General features: G+C 41.0%; 1 protein-coding gene and 1 long non-coding RNA gene across 3 annotated transcripts; both read left to right on the forward strand.

The window, feature by feature from the left end:
• The first annotated feature begins 3,672 nt into the window (after positions 1-3,672).
• LOC139606781 (uncharacterized) lies at positions 3,673-7,927 on the forward strand. 2 transcript variants are annotated; one of them, XR_011684687.1, is made up of 3 exons: positions 3,673-5,272; positions 6,670-6,696; positions 6,797-7,927. It is a non-coding gene; the product is annotated as an uncharacterized lncRNA (long non-coding RNA). The 2 variants fall into 2 exon arrangements; XR_011684688.1 differs by having other exon boundaries at positions 6,835-7,927.
• Positions 7,928-9,801: 1,874 nt separating this feature from the next.
• btr12 (bloodthirsty-related gene family, member 12) lies at positions 9,802-19,371 on the forward strand. The gene is made up of 8 exons (XM_071459125.1): positions 9,802-9,949; positions 11,680-12,155; positions 12,358-12,549; positions 12,744-12,839; positions 14,508-14,741; positions 15,932-16,079; positions 17,227-17,253; positions 17,865-19,371. Exons 1-8 carry the CDS (start codon positions 9,943-9,945, stop codon positions 18,401-18,403), a joined length of 1,719 nt encoding a protein of 572 aa, XP_071315226.1. The 5' UTR covers positions 9,802-9,942; the 3' UTR covers positions 18,404-19,371.
• Positions 19,372-19,989: the final 618 nt, after the last annotated feature.

The raw sequence follows: 19,989 nt of genomic DNA on the forward strand, positions 1-19,989 counted from the left end.
TACTATGATTATTTCTCTACTCTGGTGGCATCTTTCCTTCATTAGTTATTTATCGCCGGTTTCCCTCTATTGAGAATCTCTTCTCTCTCTTGTAGATCAATTTCATTTCCTTTCAAGGATCAATTCTTTTCCTGGAGGATCAATTTTCCTTCTTGTCAATTTCTCTGTTAAAAGATCAATAAAGAAGGAAATGCACTGAAAGCTGAGGATGATGCTAGTTTCAAAGCAGAGATCATGTCACCTGCAGTGGTTTTGAATTCACATTTAAGGACAGTGAGCTGATTCTTTTTCACAGAATGACCGACAGTGTGAGTGAAACGAAGCTCAGCTCAACTTGCTTGATCACCAACATCATAAGGCTGAAAGACAAAGATTCAGAAAAACTATTTAACCAAGAGATAATACATATGTTATTTTTAAAGAAAAATCCTGTAGAGGGTCAGAGGTCATCCTGCTTTGTTTTTGGTGCTTTTTCTAAATAGAAAGAAATGGGTAGAGTGCATAGCTTGGGGATAGGCGAACATCAAAATACACACTGAATAAACATTTCCAAATAATCTTTAAGTCCGTCTTTATTTATGTTTGGATAAGAGAAGGAATAATGAAAAGAAAACAGATTTTCATTAAGCCCGAGATGCTCCTTGAAAATCCTGCAGCTAAAAAGAATCATTGTTTTCCATGGTTCTATTTTTGGAGTCCGTAATTTAAGGGTAGCATTTCACATGTTCACTGAACCTCATGACCTTCGACCTCAAAATGTCTCCTATCATCACAGACAAGGCGCGCTGTACGCATTCTGTCATCCATAGCCGTCAGTGTCTTTATTAAGACATATGTGGAGAATATTCCAAGTTGCACAAGATGAGGAGAAACAAGATGAGATCCGACTGCATCACATGAGATCAGATCACATCTGAAGGGAGAGCAGATTACGCTGCTGTCAACTGCAGCACTGTGCTCGGTTTAAGCTGTTTTAAGATGAATATGGTTTAAAGAAAATCCCACTTTGGCCCCAGTGCACATGTTTTCATGTCTCAGTTACATACAAAAAACATGAGTCATCGGGGCAACAAAAGCCATGTGCTGCATGAACAGATGAAGAGGTATTACCTGATACGGGTGTGATACAGATGTTACAGTCAAAGAATTCAGAGGGGGACATGGAGATTTACTTCCCCTACCCAAGGACGGCGCGCGTGCACACACACACGCACAGATGCAAAGACACACAGAGAGCAAACATGCAACAGGCAGGAGCTGTACCAGAGCAGCTCACAAACTGAGCGCTGCATGTGAATGAAATACTGCAGTGCTGTAGCTTTTCATCAGCTGCATGCGTCTGGGCGGCGAAGCTACAGGGAGGAGTAAAAAAAAATGCTTTTCAATGATTGCTTGGCTAAAAATAAAATCATTTCCGAAGCAGTGTGTTTTTATTTTTCCACTGGGATGGTTTGGCCTTCTCAGCATTGTTTCCTTCCACAGTCATGCAGCTGCATACGTTCACTCTTGCATGCAGCGACAGGCTCTGCAAGGCAGAGACGGCTGATGTTGGCGGAAGTCATTCTTTCCTGGGAAAATCCTCTCATGCACAAGAGGTGATGATGATTTAAAGAAGCAGTAATGGCCATGTGTTTGGAACAGAAATAAAAAAGCTGCAAGAAATGTAAGAAGCTACAACAACAAAGACAGGATGGATGGCAAGATCAACAGAAGTAAGAGTCTAGCAGATGATGACATGCTTATACGGTATAATGTTAACCATGGTCACTATCTTTTAGCATGTAAACATGTAACTAGCCCTAACACAAAGTACAACTCACGCTTATGGCAATATTAGTTTGTAAGGTGTTTGGTCATGAAGTATTGGACAAAGTGAAATTCAGACCTTGTGAAAAATTAAACCAATAGTTTAACATTTGGGGAAAATCAATGAAAAAGTCACGCCATTTCCTCCTGTATCCACTCTGTTTTTAAGATGAGCTAATCTGCTGCTAGCTGGCAAATAAATTTGTCTGTTTCAGACACAATGGTGGATACATCAAACAACATAAATCTTGACTGACCTGAGGTCAGGTGTTTATTAATTGCATGAGAGAGTCGGTCAGCGTGTGAGGAAATGAATAAGTGCACTGATTTTCATTCAGCATGAGCTAATGAAGCACTGTGTAGGTGGATCAGTTAACAATATTGGTTAATGATGTAATTCACGGTATGAACAGATCAGCTGTTTCACAACACTCCTTCAGTCTGCACCAATGCTTTTACCTAACCATCATGGGTCAGATTTGGTTAAATGTTAAGAAACACCTTTCAAAGTAGCAGACACAGGAACCTGATCTGCTTTAGTGCCCTTGAGCAAAAAACTCAGAGTCAGCTCCTGATGTCACTTCCTCTAAAACGTCCAAAGAAAATGTCCAAACTGGGATCAATATGAAGTCTCACTGTGTGATTAAGAGCTAATGATGCACGAATGCCTCTTTACCCCGTGGTGGAAAGCAAGGAAGCATCATCTCCTGTTGCCGGGGCAGAGCGAGGTTATCAGTGACATAGACAGCGCGACAGTATCCGCACTGACTATCAATAATGCTCACTAGCACTACCGTATCCCCCAAAGGAGGTGAGAGCACTGATACCCTCTCTGAGAAACCAGAGAGCATCTGGAGGAAGGAGGAATATGAGGGGGATGGGGAGGCGGACGCAGAGGAAGCAACATGCTGAGATGTAAGAAAACTACATGGGTAGTGAGCTGTTTTTCTTGGGTGTTTGAGAGGGATGAGGAGGAGGCAGAGGAGAGTGGGTAAACCTAAAGCTACAATTTCTTGAGAAACGCTGTGTGTTTATTTACAGACCGGGTTCTTCCTGAGATCTTCAAATTCTACACATGAAAAAGAGATGGAGGTGCAACATGAGGGAGTTTAGAGTGAGAGGTGAGGAGTGAGGAGTGAGGAGTGAGGAGTGAGGGGGTGGGGGGTGGGGGGTTTAGACAGGCAAAAACACAGTGCAGTGTTGCTTCCAGCAGAGACTCTGCTAAGTGCCGGATTGCAGGGAAGGAGAGAAAAAACAGGAGGAGAATAAGAGAGGGACAGACAGCAAAGGAGAAGGGTATAGCTTCTATTTATAAACCTGAAAGAGAACATTTGGATAGGGCTGTGGAAAATAAAACAGAGAGACAGAACAAAGGGAGAGTAAAAAGAAAAGACAAGCAGATGGATGGAAAAGATGAAGAGATGGATGGATACAAGGAGGAGCTGCCAGTGGACAGAGAGAGGAAGAGAGGAAGAGAAAGGGGGGATGAGGGGGGGGGGATACATTTACCTTGACTGACACTGCGACAGGAAGAGAAAGCAGAATCCCCCCACTCCAAGAAATTGTAGCTCCATAACATCATGCGACACAATCTCTGCAGTGGGTTTGCTGTAGGGCAGCACTGAATATCGCAGCATGCATGCACAGATGCATTCCCACGTGCACGTACAGACAGATAATCACAAGCTGAGGCAAGATTATGGAGGCAAGTGTGCAAGTAAGACACATCTGTTTTACACTAGTCTGAATCATATACTGCTCAAATGCCTACTGACGCGTATAGATTTGCTGCAATAATTTCAATAACGATAAAAAGCTGAGTCGCTGATGCAAGTTATAAACAAACTTTAAATAAAACAGAGTGAAGGGAAATTCAGCAGAGGGGTTTTCAGCTATAAATGGTGGAATACGACTAAACAAGCAGAGACAGTTTCTCAACAGAAACTGAGGAAAATTAAGACATACAAGATGATCAATACCGTGCAACAGATAAACAGAGATGCAGTGACATTTGCAGGACGTGAGAAGGATCGATATCATCTCAGAGACCTGGACAAGTGGTCATTTTTATAACAGAACCCCCTCTTCAATGTCTCATTGACACCAACGTTGTCAATACGCTGCAGTGCAAAGAAATCAATCTTTTTGAGACTTGGGTGGTGGTGGATTTAATGGCCATAACTCAAAGTATTAGAAAACAGACAGAGGAAAATTCTGTGCTAAGGCCATGACAATATTGGCTCAACATTATGTAGTGGTTGCAGCAGTTTCCACCTCAACACTGATTACTTTTGGATATTTGTTCTGTGAATAACCTGCGAATTTAAGCCTATTCTATTGTTGTGCTCATACGTTGCCATGGACGACAGCATCAGGTACCATATAGGGTAAAAATGCATCATGAATGTAAAGGGTCTAGTGGCAGGAGCTGGTGTTGCCTCAGTGCTGGTGAAAGGCTGCCCACTAGTGGTGGAGATAAAGTATTGCAGCCTCTAACATGTAATCCTGCTGCCTGCATTAAACTGAAAACTTACAGCAAGAGCATATAAAAGGGGAGAACAGAAAATAATTTTATATATTCATTCAGTGCCGTAATTTACTTTTAAAGAGAAAGCTAAAGCGAGATTCAGAGAATTCAGCCATAATTTATTTTTACCGAAACTGTTGATAAGAATGGAGTTGTGAAGTAAACCAGAGGAAGGCATGTACACCAGTATTAGGTCACTCAGTGGTGACACTGCATCAGTCAAAGGTAGATCAATAAAAATGCCATTAAAAAGCAAAACACTGTGACCAAAAATGCTGGCTTCCTTAGGCGCCGATATGAATTGACATTTGTGGTTTTAGTCAAATGTTTTGACAAGGACTGGATGGATTGCCTAATTTTAGCCCCAGTCACCTGAAATTTTAGAATCTGATTTCTGCCATTGTTGTTGGAGGTGTAGTTCGAAGGGTGTTCAGGGCCTGATTATTTGCCTCAATGATCTGAGTGTGGGACGACTGTTGGATATGTAGCAGTTCAGAAATTTTGCTCAGCTGTTTTGTGGTTTGAGCAGTTCCACGGTCTAACTTCTGTCTTTACTGCTGTCAAAAGAGCTAATATAAACCGCATGTTTCAATATCACTGGAGTAGTGTTGCAGTACATGTTGTGGTTAAAACTTTGAAATGAGCCTGTGCTGTCTAATAAAACTCAACTCCGCCCTAGAACATTCAGACCATATAGTCTGGGTTTTTCCAGCCACTAGAAACCTGGACCCTCCACACTTATCATTAACTCTGAGAAAGGCTTCCAGCCCGTGGAGGAAGGCAACTCAAAATGTTACAGCCAGGACGGAACAGCTGGTTTTTATCAGGTGCACACACCTGACTGAACGCCTGTGAGTGATGTGCCTTGATTAATCCCCCACTATCCAAACCTGAAGGTCTCATTCACACAAAGACATGCTTCCAAAACCAGCATTTAAGGTCAGACACACTTTCATTTCTGACTCATCGTGCAACAGCATAAAAATGTCAAAGCATAAATGTTTGACAGTTTTAGGTGAAATTATTCCGGCGCAGCTACAATTTATTTACATATAATGTATATTTCTCTACATTACAACAAGTTTTTGGCAAGTGGGAACTATCAAATGAAAGTGGGTTTCCTTTACAAACTCACTACAACATTAATTACTAAATCTCATTAATGTACCAACTGGATGCTGCCTGACAGAAAAAGTCACTAGCTGGTGAGCATCATCTAATGAGCAAAATATTTCAATAGCCTCAGCTGTAATTTGGCTAAATGCATCTGTTAAACACTATGCTATGTATAATGGCTGCATGACAGCCTGCTAAAATATTAACATCAACAACTGTTGCATGCAAAAACATGCTCATATTTAGCATGTTAGCATAACAGCCTGATCATTTCGGCATGTTCACAACCACAAACACATTTCTGCTTCACTCCCAACAGCCAACCTTTGTGCACTACAGCCAACATAAAGCAAACCAGCCACAACAATTACCCCCCCGAAGCTAGCATTGCGACAACAAAGCTAGCAATAGCAACATTTGCCCAACACGTTCATATCAGTAACAGCAAGTTAGCTAAAGCTGTCATGCCAGCAGCCACTGCAGGAAACAGAGATGCAACATTGTGAAGCATCAAGTTACTTACATATCCGGAGAGGAAAAGAGTCAAGCTGGCAGTGTTGTCCATCTCTGTAGAACCAGTGCTGGCTCCATGGTCAGACTGGGAATGAAGCTCAGCCTTGGACCTGTCCCCTGGGGGGCCCATAAAAACACTGCTGGAGCCATAGAAACTTTATGGATGTTTTCATAGTCCCAGCAGGGTACTAGTCCCACTCTGGTCTTTTTTTATTGAAAAAGTGGCTTCTTAAATATGGGGAGCACCAGTGGTTTACATGTAGCATACATACAGCAACATGCCCATACTGGCTGTGCAGAAAAACATGGAAATCAGGTGAATTGTACACGTGAAATTGGCAAAACATAAGATTGATTGTTTGTGTTGGCTCTTTGTTGCATATGATTGAGTCTTTAACGTCCCTCCTCCCAGTGCATGCAGGGTTTGCTAAAATAGGGGGTTAAAAAGTGCTGAAGGGATTAATGAATAAAGGAAAAAATGACTCAATATTTCTGAGCCTGTCGCTGACAGCCTGATGGGTGATAAAATGGATGAAAATGCATAAAAAGAATGATAAACTATGTTGTCAGCAAAGATGATTTCAACACTGCAGGTGATTTGATAAATAGAGCTATTTCTAATCATTTAACCACTGTGCCATTTATCATTGAGGACGTCAGCTGAATCATTTATCTCCATGGTAATTATGTTCTGTCTGTCCTTGTAGCGCTCAAGAAAGTGCAGCGATATGCAGGTTTGTCATTTTTTTTATAAGCACTAACTTAAAAGTTGGATGTTTCCATGTGATTTTTATCCAGATTCATCTGAAAATGCAGTCAGTAATTTCCTTTTAGCCCTGAATGTTATGTACATCCCATCATCCCATCTACAGAGGACATCATCATCGACTCCGACACTGCAGGGCCCTGGCTTATCGTTTCTGAAGAAGGGTACACAGAATCCATTCCCTTTTATGTTGTCTCCTCCTCCCCAGAGGGTGGGGGTGTTTGTAGATTATGAGGAGAGCCAGGTAGAGACCAAGACTCACATCTTCACCTTCACAAAATGCAACTTTACAGACAGGGCTTACTCCAATATTGATCCATGTTTGGGCTCCTCTGAGAATTATGACTGCAGAGATCATAAAATGAAAAAATGATTTAGATTTATCAACCTAAGCAAAGGTCAAGATCACAGAAAAAACCCTTATTAATATATAATCTGACTTACAAAATTAAGTAATTGGATGTTTTATCCATGTGTAGTGCAATTATGACCGCACTGCACTGTTTTGAATGATTTCAAAAGGTTTTTTTAGGCATCAAGATGCCCCACTACTTTATATATTTATTCACATTAAATAGTTAAAGCACATTTTTCCAGTTTCCCTTTTATTGAGGTTTATATACGGTAGTGAAAAAATAAACTAAAAGATCAATAGCTCCCATAACATTAGGCCCAGAGGCCTGAAACTTCACACAGGAGTTTTTGACAAGATGTATACGGCACAACGATAAATTATTATAAAATTTGTATTAATCGGTGATGGCAGCAATCCAGAGAGGTCTCATACAATTTAACATAAAAAAGTTTTCTCAAAGTTTGACAAGATGTGTAACTTAGAAGAAAAACAACATAGAAACAATTACAAACAGGAAGTAAAAACATCCCAGACATTTTGAGTCCTGATTATAATAATTAAAAAAAAAAAAAAAATTTGTTTCATTTGAATACAATTTATAGATTGACATTTTAGAAGACTTTATGTACAGTCAGTGTATAAACATATTAATTCTTTATCTTGTTTTTGTCATAGTCTCTGAAAAATAAAAGCAATATTCTGTTTTTTTTGTCGAAGTTGTTGATTGCAAATTTCTCTGGCTGCTAAAACTCAATAAATGTTCTTTAGGACCCAAAAGCAAAACATTGACTCAGTGGTGCAAGTTGAATAGATGCTATTGTGATGAGCAGCTTGGCTGATTTGGGCCGGTTGAGGACTGTGGGGCAGGCAGGGGAGGAATGGTGGGGCTGAGGCTCTGGGATGGAGGCTGCTGGGCCGATGAAGTGCCACAGGGGCAGGCAGGTGGTGATTGGCTGAATGTTGGATCCATCGAGGAGGAAGGGCAGGATGGACCAGGAGTACAGGTCAGGCATGAGGTGAATAATCCTGAGGCACAGGGAGAGTGAGGTTAGACTGCAGTCCAGAAAACATGATGACACAAACAAGTTTTCAGCTTTGCAGTGAACACCATCATACCACAACTGAGCACACTGGGCTTCAACACTCCTCTCTGTAACTGGATTCTGGATTTTCTCACAAGCAGACCGCTCAGATCTGTGTGCTCAGCCCACTCCTGTTCACTGTACTGACTCACGACTGCTCTGCCGGATACAACTCCAGTCACATCACCAAGTTTGCTGATGACACGATGGTGGCGGGTGTCATCACAAACAACAAAGACAGGCTCTACAGAGATGAAGTCGAGTAACTGGCCACATGGTGCAGTGACAACAACCTCTCCTTAAATGTGGAGAGGAGCAAAGAGATGGTTGCTGACTTTCAGAAGAGGTTGCAGTGTGTGTTCACAAATAATTCCAGTGTTTGTAGTCGTAATTCAGCCTTTGTAAACCTGTAAAATAAATCTGCAGGAGAAATTTAACTTTCTGCTTTTGAAAAAAGAAAGTTGTGCTTGTATAGAAGAGATTTGTATTTCCTAAAGAAAAGACACTGTTAATCAAAACTGTGAACAATTCAGTGTTGAGGTTGCACAATGACACTGTAAAAAGAAGAAATGTTTTGGTAGAAAACTGTAAATCTCTGGGCTCATTAGTTCCCACAAAATGTGTGACGCTGAAGTTACAAGGGTCAGAAATTGTACTTGTCAGTGTCTCACAGTGGGGGATTTTGCATGCTGGGTTTTACAGTTCCCTGCTCACAGATATCAAGAAGCATTTCTTTTATCGCCATGTCTTTGATTAACCTCGCCACTGACCGTTTGTTAAGTTTAGATTGGCAGTCTTTTTTTTAAATCAAATACAAATCTCTTAGACACAACCACAACTTTTTTCACATGCACAAACTTGAATTTCTCATGTAAATTAATTTTACAAGTTCAAAGAGGTTGATTTACAACTATGAACAATGGAATTATTTGTAAATGTTATTTTCCAAGTTGAAAATCATTTTGAACCTAATTTGAGCCTATATAGGTGTCGGGGGAGTAAGCTGGGGGGTGGTTATGTTGTTACATAACTGGAATGACACATTAGTTATTTTTTTCCTACCCCGTGTTCTTCCTGGACCTTGTACCTGGTCCTGATGTTTCTGTCTGCTGAGTTGATGTGTGCTGTCATCTCCCACACATTACCTTATGGGTTCTACTGCCTCCATAATTGGTATGCATGCAAACAAGTTTTAAGTTTAGTGATCAAATTGAAGCGTACAGTGAAGGCTATGTGTGAGGCAATGCACCTCAGTTTCTCTCTGCACACTTCAACTCACTTCAACATTATGACTCACATTTTCAACTTTTTTTCACTGCTTCCACTTTAGTTTGCATCCTTCATCCCTTTCTGCCTTTTTCCATTTATTTTGTTGATACTACTTAAACTGCTTCTTCATGCAAATTCAAGCATAGTTTCACATGTTCTTTGTATAGTTTTTCTTATTTTCCTTTTCATGAGAAATAAGTTCACATGTTTTCTAGTTTCTTTAGTATTTGACAAAATTTTTTTTATTTTAGTGTTTTTTCAGTGAAAGACCTATTCAAATGGAGCAAACACGACACGTGGTTTGGGGCCTTGCATATCTACACAGCAGAACCAGAGAAATCAGAGTGTGATAACAAAGGGAGGGCATGTGGGGAAATTTGGGTGTGTCACACTGAGAGTGGGAGGGCCACTTCAAGTTCCAGGAAGAGTACCTGAGCACCTGTCGGTGTGTGATTCATAGCAAACTACATGAAGTGAAGGACTGCACTGCTCCACGTCAAAGGAAAACATGCAGAGTAAGTTGTACTTTCTTGTAGTAGCGTGTTTAGTTTTAGTAGTGATCACTGCTTTTCACTGTTGAGTTGTTATGTGGCTCTTTTGTCAGGTATAGTTTTCTGTCCCATTTACAAAAGCAGAGGAGTTATAAACAGACACTGAGTGTGAACTAAAGTTGGACAAAGCACTCTTATATGAAACACTTGAGAGAAAAGCTGGGAGCATGATGTGTTTTGATTGGAGTAGCTGATATTTCTTAAACAGCTGCTCATGAAAAATAAGTTGCTGTTGTGTTTACATTCTCAGTGGCTGTTACATTATACAAATGTAATAATCTACATGACTGTCAGCATATTAAATTACATTTTATGAAACATAAAATATACAGCAGTGTTTGTCTGCTGTTGCTGTTATGGCATAAATTTCCAGTTTGGGTTGTGTTTTCTTTTGAAAACCTGAGGCATGTGCTAAAGGTAGACAGTCCTGAGTTTCTGCATTCCTTAGATAGTTTGTCACCCACCACTGGGCAGAATGACACTGTTAAAGACACTTCCTGTCTCTGTTAAAAGGCCCTGTGTTCTTTGCTGTGGAATATTTTGACAAACCTTCATGAATTTGGGATGAAAACATTTTCTCATTTCGTACCGTTTCTTGTCTTACACTGATTTGTCTTCTTGTCTCTGGTCACGTGCAGAGGCGTGATTATGTTGAGTCGAACGACTTCCCCCGTCCTTCAGCAACAGTCTTTCTGTTCACACTTATACTGTGTCCACTCCCTGAGTACAGTGGGAGATTTTAAATGGTAGTCTCTCCTCAATGCAACCCCTTCCTTCCCAACAAGTATCTCATTTGTGAGTTAAGAAACACAGATAAAGATAAAATACAATCATCATCAAAATAACTAATGCTTATAACATGCTGTCTGTTTTAATTTTAGCATCCACATAACCCCATGTTTCCTTTGGTACACCTTTCTTCAGATAGAAACTGAGCTCATTAAATCATCTGAAAATCAACTTACTAAATCACATCTGGATATGTTTGGTCGTCATATAAGAATTTTCAGGTCAAGTTACAGAAACGCCTCATTTCACTAATCATTGTCTCTCTTCCTCTGAGACTCTTTAAGACCTAATTCAAATGCCAGATTAAAGCCGTGTGCACACCGACCTTTGACCCCCCAGTCAGAAGGGGTTTCACTTAACACAAGAAAAAACTTTTTTTGTAGAGGTTCCACAGTTTCTCATCTTGTGTAGCTTGTGTTATTCAAGCATTTTTGGAGGGTGTGTCAGTCAATGGCCTAATTTATCTATTTATAAAACGGTACAGCATGTCACTGTTGTGGTTAACCTTACAAGGCTTTCATGTAAAATCAGCACCGCAAACTGACTTTGTGTCAGTTTGTGCACACCAAAAAAACCAAAAAAAAACAAGTCAGTTTTAGTCAGGTCTGAAATATTGAAATGATGGCGGATGAGCTGAAACCATTCTCATGTGGTTTCACAGTAATTCACATTTTTATTCATTTCTAATGACTCTGACACGACTGCCTTGGTGGCACATACATAACATAAAAGGTGTTAACGACCCTCTTGGATGAGCCACAACCATGTTGGAGGCTAAAGAAATCCAGTAGTCCGTGTAGTGTTTCTAGATATGTAGTTATTTGTCTATCTGGTGATGAAGCTTAAGACTTGTACATTTAATCTGTAGCATTTCTCTCTGTCTTCCCCTTTCCTTCCTCGTCCAGGCATAAGCTCTCAGAGAGGCCGGGTCCTCTCAGAGGACCAGTTCACCTGCTCCATCTGTCTGGAGGTGTTTGTGGAGCCCGTCTCCACGCCCTGCGGCCACAGCTTCTGCAAGGCCTGCCTGCAGGGCTACTGGAACCACAGCAAGAAGTTCTCTTGCCCCATGTGCAAGAAGACCTACTCCAAAAAACCTGAGATGAGTGTCAACAGGGTCCTGGCTGAAATATCTTCCCAGTTTCAGGGGCTGGTGATGGCGGGAGGGGCTGGTGTGGATGGAGGGACCGCCTCTCGGGGATCCACGCTGAATCTGAGCTCAGATACAGGCCACGGTGGCTCTCCAGGGCCCGATACTGGAGAGTTCGCTCGTGCTGGGGAGGTTCCCTGTGACGCCTGTATTGGGAGGAAGTTAAAGGCGCTCAAGTCTTGTGTGAACTGCCCCGGGTCATTCTGTGAGGCCCACCTACGACATCATAAAAAGGTCCGTTTACTGTTGTACTTTTTTGCAAGGTACTAAATACCTTTTTTTCCCTCTTGAGAATCCTTTTCTTTGTCTCTTTGTCTCATTTTCAAGTTAAATAAAGCAGCATGAAAAGTGCTGAAATGAAGTTAACAACACTAAAAGCGTAAAGACCGTACAAAGACAATTCACAATTCTTCACGCTCTCTCCCTTTTTATACAGGTGAAGTCTTTGTTATCTCATCGTCTGATCGAACCCACTTTCCACCTGGAGGAGAAGATCTGCAAGAAACACGAACGTCTCCTGGAGGTCTACTGCCGCACCGACCACACCTGCATCTGCACAGCCTGCGCCGAGGCCACGCACAAATCACACGACATCGTCTCCACTGACCATGAGTGGAAGAAGAAGATGGTGAGCTGTTGCCTCAAATATATGGAAATAAAGAAGTAAATATATATATTTGTGACATTTAGCTGCATTTGCTGGTTTGGATTTTCTGCCTTGCCTTAAAAGTATGTGACGAAGGCCCCGCTGACCGTTGCAAGGGCTGCCATGTGATCTTCATGGTACAAAGCTGTGTCCACATTGATTTTATTAATCCACAGAGTAATCTGGGAAAGAAGAGGTCGGAGCTGAAACATTTGATCAAGGAGAGAGCCAAGAAACTGGAGGAGATCAAACAATCCATCAAGGTCATCAAGGTAAGGCATCTGAGGATTTGATGGCTGGGAACCAAGATCTCACCTGTGAGTTTTACCCGTGTATGTACTGCATGTGATTAGAGCCCTGGCAACTGGGAGACAAAAACACAGCAAGTTTGAAAGTGTTGGTGTCAGTTTTCAACTCTTTGAAATACAAGTCCGGTGCAAGTATCTGCAGTTTTGAAGGTGCCTATCAATTCTGCATTTTTATTTTCAAGGGAAAATTGAACTGAATTTAAAATTGATCTCATAAAGATTAATTTTCTTATATTCAAATTTAATGACCCGCCTTCTAGTTTGGAGTAAATCGAGTCTTTGTGCCTTATTCCATTTTAAAGTCGTCTTTCATATTGCTGCTGTTGTTCCCCTGTGTACTGCATGTTAAATATTTGCCCATTCTCCTCTAACGTGGTGCTTCTCGTGCACTGAAGCTCAAAAGCTTTATTTACACTTCAAGCAGCTCTGTGATCCAGGGTAGCTCGCAAAACCCGATCGGGCTGTTGCTAGGCGTCACTTTGACGCAACACTACACCACACTTGTAATTTTTTTTAAATTACATTTTCACTGACGGAATCCTGCCTCACACCCTACTGCAAATTGACTTTGGTAGAGAATCTAAACCACACTTTGGCAGGACTTTGTCCATGTCTCTCTCATACCTCTCATGCTCTGGGGAAGTTTTTCTCCTGCTCAGATCCATGTCTGAGGCCGTTCGACCGGTGCGACCAGTGTAGCATTTACCTTCAGTTTTCCACACCCTGTTTTTACCTACAGCCTCATTACTGTAAAGCCTACCTCTAGCATTAGAGATCAAAACAACAAGGATTACTCTGCTTTTGTTCATATAGATGAAAGGTTTCTAGTTGCAGGTGTAAAATGACCGAAATCTTATTGAGGTTTTGAATTGTTTTCCCATAACAATCCAATGAGTAATATGAGTGTGCCTAAATCTTGATATAAAATGTAATCAGACTAAAAGTAGTAATGTATATTAGTGTGTACAATTTGTATATAACTTTTTGTCAAATGGAAATGAACAATGTGAAATGTTCTGTGATAAACAAGATTTCCCAGGTTCAGTGTTACTCTTGTTTTCCTGCTCAGCGACATTTTTATCTACGTTTACAGATACACTGAGGGTTAAGTTACCAGAGGGTTGAATAACACAATGTCCACATCTGTGTGTGTGTGTGTGTGCGTGTGTGTGTGTACTGTACAAACAACTAACTGCATGTGCACATTTTGCTGTGTGTGGGAGCCTGCTGCTCATGGATTAGACAAGATGAGACAGAAAGGAAAAAAATCAAATTTAAAAGCAGTAGAGGTTGTCTTTGCTATAGATTAAGCTCCACAAAATGAGGGTCCTACATTTCCCATAATGCAACTGATAACATCTTTTCATTAGACCCTCCCTGCCCGATAAATGCCAACGTTTTTCAAACTCTTCACCTCAAGTTTGTCGCACAAAGGACTTTATGGTGTAAATGACATCACTGTGACATCATCAGAGCTATTTTCTTGTTCCTTGAAAAAAAAACTCCTTTAGAGCCACACAAGACATTACACAACTGACCAACAGTGGGGTTTTTTTTTGTTTTGTTTTTTTTTTAACAGCCTTCATTCTCTCAAATCTCTCACCCCCCCTCCCCGTGTCCTCTCCCTTGCAGGCCAGCGCTCAGAAGGAGCTGGAGGAGAGCTGGCAGGTGTACGCCGAGCTGCAGCGTCTGGTGGAGCAGAGTCAGGCGGAGCTGGTGGAGCTGATCGCCACGCGCCAACGTGAGGCCGAGCGTCACGCTCAGGAGCTGGCTCGAGGTCTGGAGAACGAGCTGAGCCACCTGAGGAGGAGGAGCAACGAGCTGGAAGCCTTCGCGCAGACCCAGGACAAAGTGGTCTTCCTTCAGGTGAGACCAGCTTCCAAGTGACAGAACTGACCCGGCCATTGGTTGAGAAACTAGAGTTTTGAAGGTGTAACGTAATTGGATTATATATTATAGTTTATTATATTATATGGCTATAGTATTGTTATTGTGCTCAGATAGGCAATGGCAAATGTGAAAAATGTCACACATACCGGAGAAGATGACATTTTCTGCTTTTCAAATTTCAAAATAACGCATTTACAGCTTTTAGTGTAGTTCTTCTGTTTCTGATTTCTTCCATTTCTAACATGATGAAATATTTTCAATGGTGACTATGCTCAAACAGAATTTTAAAGACGCATGCTGGCCTATTAGTCATTTTTCCACTGTGTAGCCTACATACTCAAAGCAAAATTAATATGCATATGGGACAGAGCAAGGGCCTGAATTTGTTAAGAGGCTGGTGTGTAAGTGTAAGCTGCTATGTTATACTTACATTCATGGAAATCTGCAAGATAACTACCTTAATTAACTATTTATTAATAATTATACCAAACAGGCTGGAAAAATATCCATTTTTAAAATATGTCTCTGAGAAACGATACACAGTCTTTATTCATCATTGCACAGCCAGTTCTCCAGTGGACCTCCTTGGCTGCACCAGCTGTAGCTGCTGGGATATTTGTGACACAACATCAAAGTCTCTATGAACAGAGCCAGCTGTTACAGAAGCCCCCCCCCCTCCCTTGTGCATTGATCCTGGACTGCTTATGTAAATAAAATGTTGATTCTCTCTCACATGCAAGACGGGGCAAGGAGAAGCAAAGGCTTCAAATACCTAAACACAGGGTTTGGAGGAAGTTGAGAATATGCTGACAGATACATTCACTGTCCTGGTTTGTTTTTGCTTATCTGGACAAAATCCTGCACTGACTGTTCTTTGATTTGACTGTCAGACTGACGATGTGCAGAGTGCTCTGAGCTGACATTTGCATAACTAGATGTAGATTTACAGAGACTGTTTGCAAATTTGTTAAGAGTTTCACCACATAAATCTATATTCGATAGCACTGAGTATTGTGAGAGTTTTGTTTTTTTTTCCTGTTCAGACTTCCATGGCAGCCTCATATTTTGTGTTCTCCTTTTGCTGCAGAGGCTTTATTTTCCCTGGGGGGTCATTAAATTTTCATTTCATCATACCTTGCTTAACCTTTCTCTTCCATTTCCTGTAGAATCTGGCGACGTTGTCACCCCCGCCCGAGCCCACTGATTGGTCGGCGGTAAGCATCAACACTGACCTCTACCTGGGAAGCATCCGCTCCGCCGTCAGCGGCCTCATGGACAAGTTCCAGGAGGAGCTTAAAAGACTGTACGGGAAAGGTAAGGGCAGCTGGCCAGAGTCAGTTTCTCACTCTGTTATGTTAAACCCAATGACTTGAAAAAGAAATAGATTTTTTTTTTTTTTTTAATTCATGTGTTTGATGACAACGTGCAGCTTTCCAAGACAATCTGACACATTCACTACAAGTACAACAGGACATCACATACCATCTGTAGAGGATTAATGTACTGGTTTATATTTTATAGTAAGGTGTTCCTGTTATTTTCTCCATCTCCTGTATGACTCAATTACATGCCAAGGTTACTCAAAAACAACTAATAAAAACAGCTTTGCCTTTAGAAATGTATTAAATTACATTTTATTCTTTTTTTCATCATCTCTGTATCCTTTTATCCATCATTTTATTGCTTTTACTGTGTGTGTGTGTGTGTGTGTGTGTGTGTGTGTGTGTGTTTTACATGGCATCTGCTCCCTCTTATTGTCCTCATTTATATTGTTTGTTTCCCCTCTGTAACTTTCTGTCCTGCTTTTGACCACCATCACTTTTTATTCATTTGTCAAAGCACTTTGTAAACCCTGTTTTTTAAGGTGCTGTATAAATAAAGTTATTATTATTATTAATAATAAATTAGATAACACCTCCAATTTAATGTTTGCCAAGGGCAACAATATCTCAAAATACTCGTAGTGATGTAAATAAAATGATGAGTACAGTATTTTATGTTGTGCATTAATCATCCATGCTGAGTTATCGTAAAATCCATCCTCTCTCATCCAACACCAACCACACTTCCTGTGCAAAATCCAAACCACGGGATCTGTGGGTCACTGTACAAGCGCTTTGAAATAGAAAAGTGACTCATCATTGCACCAAGCAACCAACCACGCTCACACTTTCACACATACAAGATGGCTGGGCAGATGGTGATAGTGTTGATGCCGCAGTTCATCCACTTGGAATCAGCGGAGAGGCAGCAGCAGCAGAGCTGACTGACAGCGCCACATGTCTTGAGCATTTACAGCTCGGGATTAGATCTACATGTTTACCACCCACACGTGCCATCTGCTCTGACTTTGACTCTTTAGCTGAATGACTTGCTGACATGGTCTCTCACTCTTTTTCTGTTTTGCTCTCTCTCTCTCTCTCCCTCTCTCTCCCTCTCTCTTCCACACTCTCGCTTTCAGAGCTGCGGAAGGTGCAAAACTACTCAAGTGAGTAAAGCTTTAAATTCTTAGCTGTGATATTAACGGTTTGACTTATGCTTTTTTTTTTGAGGTAGGGGCACTTCTTTAGGAACATCTTGGAAGGGAGAGCAGAGGTTTCTGGCAGTCGCCAGAGGTTCAGTTTTCCTAATTGTCCACAAGATGGTACCATTTCTTCACTTCACGGACAAGCTAAATCTAGGGGCACAGCCAGTTTGAAAGTATAAATTTCACTGTACTTGAGTTCCTTTTTTCAGGTACTTTCTGCTTACATTTTAACACACTAATAGTAATAAAAACTTCACTGTAATATATTTAAAGGAGCAGAGCCTTTGAGGTCCCCGAAAATAATATTTTTTCAGTGCCTCTATTTTCTCTTAAGGGGCAATTCTAACACTTATATTTTTATTTTTGCTTTTTTAACGGATCCAAGTTCTTCCACCACTTTGTTAGGGGTGAAATTAAAGGTGAACTGAGACAGGAACATTTTTGATGGTCATGAATGATAAAGGTCCTGTTCCTAGGGTAGCAAGCAGATGTATCCCGGCAAAGAAAATTCATTATCATGATGGTAAAATTGTCATAACATCGTGACAGGATCTCTGCTCTGTTGTGTCCAGGTGAGGTGATTTTGGACACTGCCACAGCCCAGAGGAACCTGGTCGTGTCCGACGACGGTCGCCAGGTGAGGTATGAAGAGCGTAAGACCCCCCACTCTGAGGGTCCAAAGCGATTCAGCCCCGCCCTCTTTGTCCTGGGCCGCGAGGGCCTCAGCTCTGGGCGTCACTACTGGGAGGTGGATGTGGGGCGCAAGATGGCCTGGACGCTTGGTGTGGTCCGTGCTTCAGCCCGCCGCAAGGGCGAGATCAAGCTGAGTCCTGAGGGGGGGTACTGGTGTCTGTGGCTGAAAAACGGGGAGGTGAAAGCTCTGGCCTCGTCCCGTCTGCCTCTGATGCTGCCATCCCAACCCAGTAAAGTGGGAATCTTCCTGGATTATGACGGAGGCCAGATTTCTTTCTATGATGTGAAGGCTCGTCTGCATCTCTATACTTTTGTTGATACCTTCAGTGAGAGCCTGTACCCCATCTTCAGCCCCTGCCTCATCCAGGAGGGCAAGAACGCTTCTCCTCTGGTTATAACCCCTGTTAAACACACCTGAGACAGTCAGTCAGCATTGGGTTACACTTTTATAACATTTTTGGACAAAAAAAAGTTGGGGGGCAAAGTGCAGATGCTTTTTTTTGCAGATAATTGTGCCCTCTATTTGATCTAAAAATACAAGTTTTCTAAATAAGCCAGGCAGTTTGACTTGTTTGCATAGCACTTTACCTCAAACAACTTGAAATAAAAAAAACAAGTAATTTGCATATCAAAACTACTACAACATGTTCTCCTCATATGAGCAGGTTATTGCATTTGCTCAAATAAAATAAGGTTTCATACAGATCCTAAAGGTGTCTGACCCTCAGAGTGACTGTTTCAAATCAATAAAATAATGCAAGCATTCTGTTACCAGTGTGTGTTTCAGTCAAAGGAAACCAAACTGTAACATGGATGATACTTTATTGTCTGACTACATATAACAAAGAAATCTATTTACAGTTAGTTGTAGTTATGTCATACTGTATACATCTCAAATTGTATATGAAGTAAAACCGAAGGATATTAGAGTGGGACAACCTGAAAGACTAGAATAAATTATTGTAAAGGCCAAATCTGATCTGTAGTTCTTACTGTGTGCAGCCCTGGTCCAGTTGGACATGTTAAGCAGATGGTTATGTTAGAGTGATGTTGTACTTCTGCACTTTCTGTTCTGTGCAAGTCGTTGTTTAACTGTAACTATCAGGCTTTGGAGACTCTACAGATTAAAACAAAGATGTTCATAGATGTAAATGTAATGTTGAGGTTTGGGTTCGCCTGGGGAACCAAATGATTGTTTTTTTTGTGTTATTTTTAGACTATGGACCATGACATTGTTTTACAAAGTGCATTTTTTAAAACTCACTGTGGCCCTCTGGTTGTTTCAAGGACCACAAAACTCGAATATGCTGTATTTTTATTGTATTAAATGTTTGCTTTTATACCTTCTTTCTGAACTTGTCCAATAAAGATGATCAGTAACAAAAACGTTGTTGAATTGCTTTTATTTTTTCAACTACTGAAGGAGGGTTTGTCGTTTATCTCATCCTCATCTAAGGGGTTTAGATCCTGAACAGGTTATGAAGAAGTTGACCTAAAAGGTCTTTAGTGGCACCAATCAATGTTTATTAATTAATAATATAATAAGAATAATAATAGATAAAATAACTGTGTAATGTGATAGAGACAAACCCACTGAGAATTACAAGGGGCGTTTTGTCTTCTTTCAGCTAACTTCAGCCTCAAATCAGATCTTTAGGACAAACTCTCCGTACTGTTATTTGGAAGTGATCAGAAGGATTTTTATGTCCATCACTAACTTATCTGCATGGGTTACTGTTGTAACGATGTAGGGGTAGCTCTGTATACTATGTAGATTTTACCTTTGGCCAGAGCCAGGCTAGCTGTTTCCAGTCTTAATGCTAAGGTATGCTAACCGGCTGCTGAATACTAATAATGTACTTTTTTATTCAATAAGTAAGACACAAGGTTAGATAACAAATACTTAAAAAGTCTGACAATTACAAGAAAGCACTTGTCCTTGTGAGCTGAGATGACAGACTAAAGCCAATAGTTGTCTATATTATTAATAATTCAAAGCCAAAA

This window comes from Trachinotus anak, unplaced genomic scaffold (genome assembly GCF_046630095.1).
Source record: "Trachinotus anak isolate AG129_WGS33_773 ecotype Australia unplaced genomic scaffold, CSIRO_AGI_Tana_v1 ptg000023l, whole genome shotgun sequence".
Taxonomy (NCBI): Eukaryota; Metazoa; Chordata; class Actinopteri; order Carangiformes; family Carangidae; genus Trachinotus; species Trachinotus anak.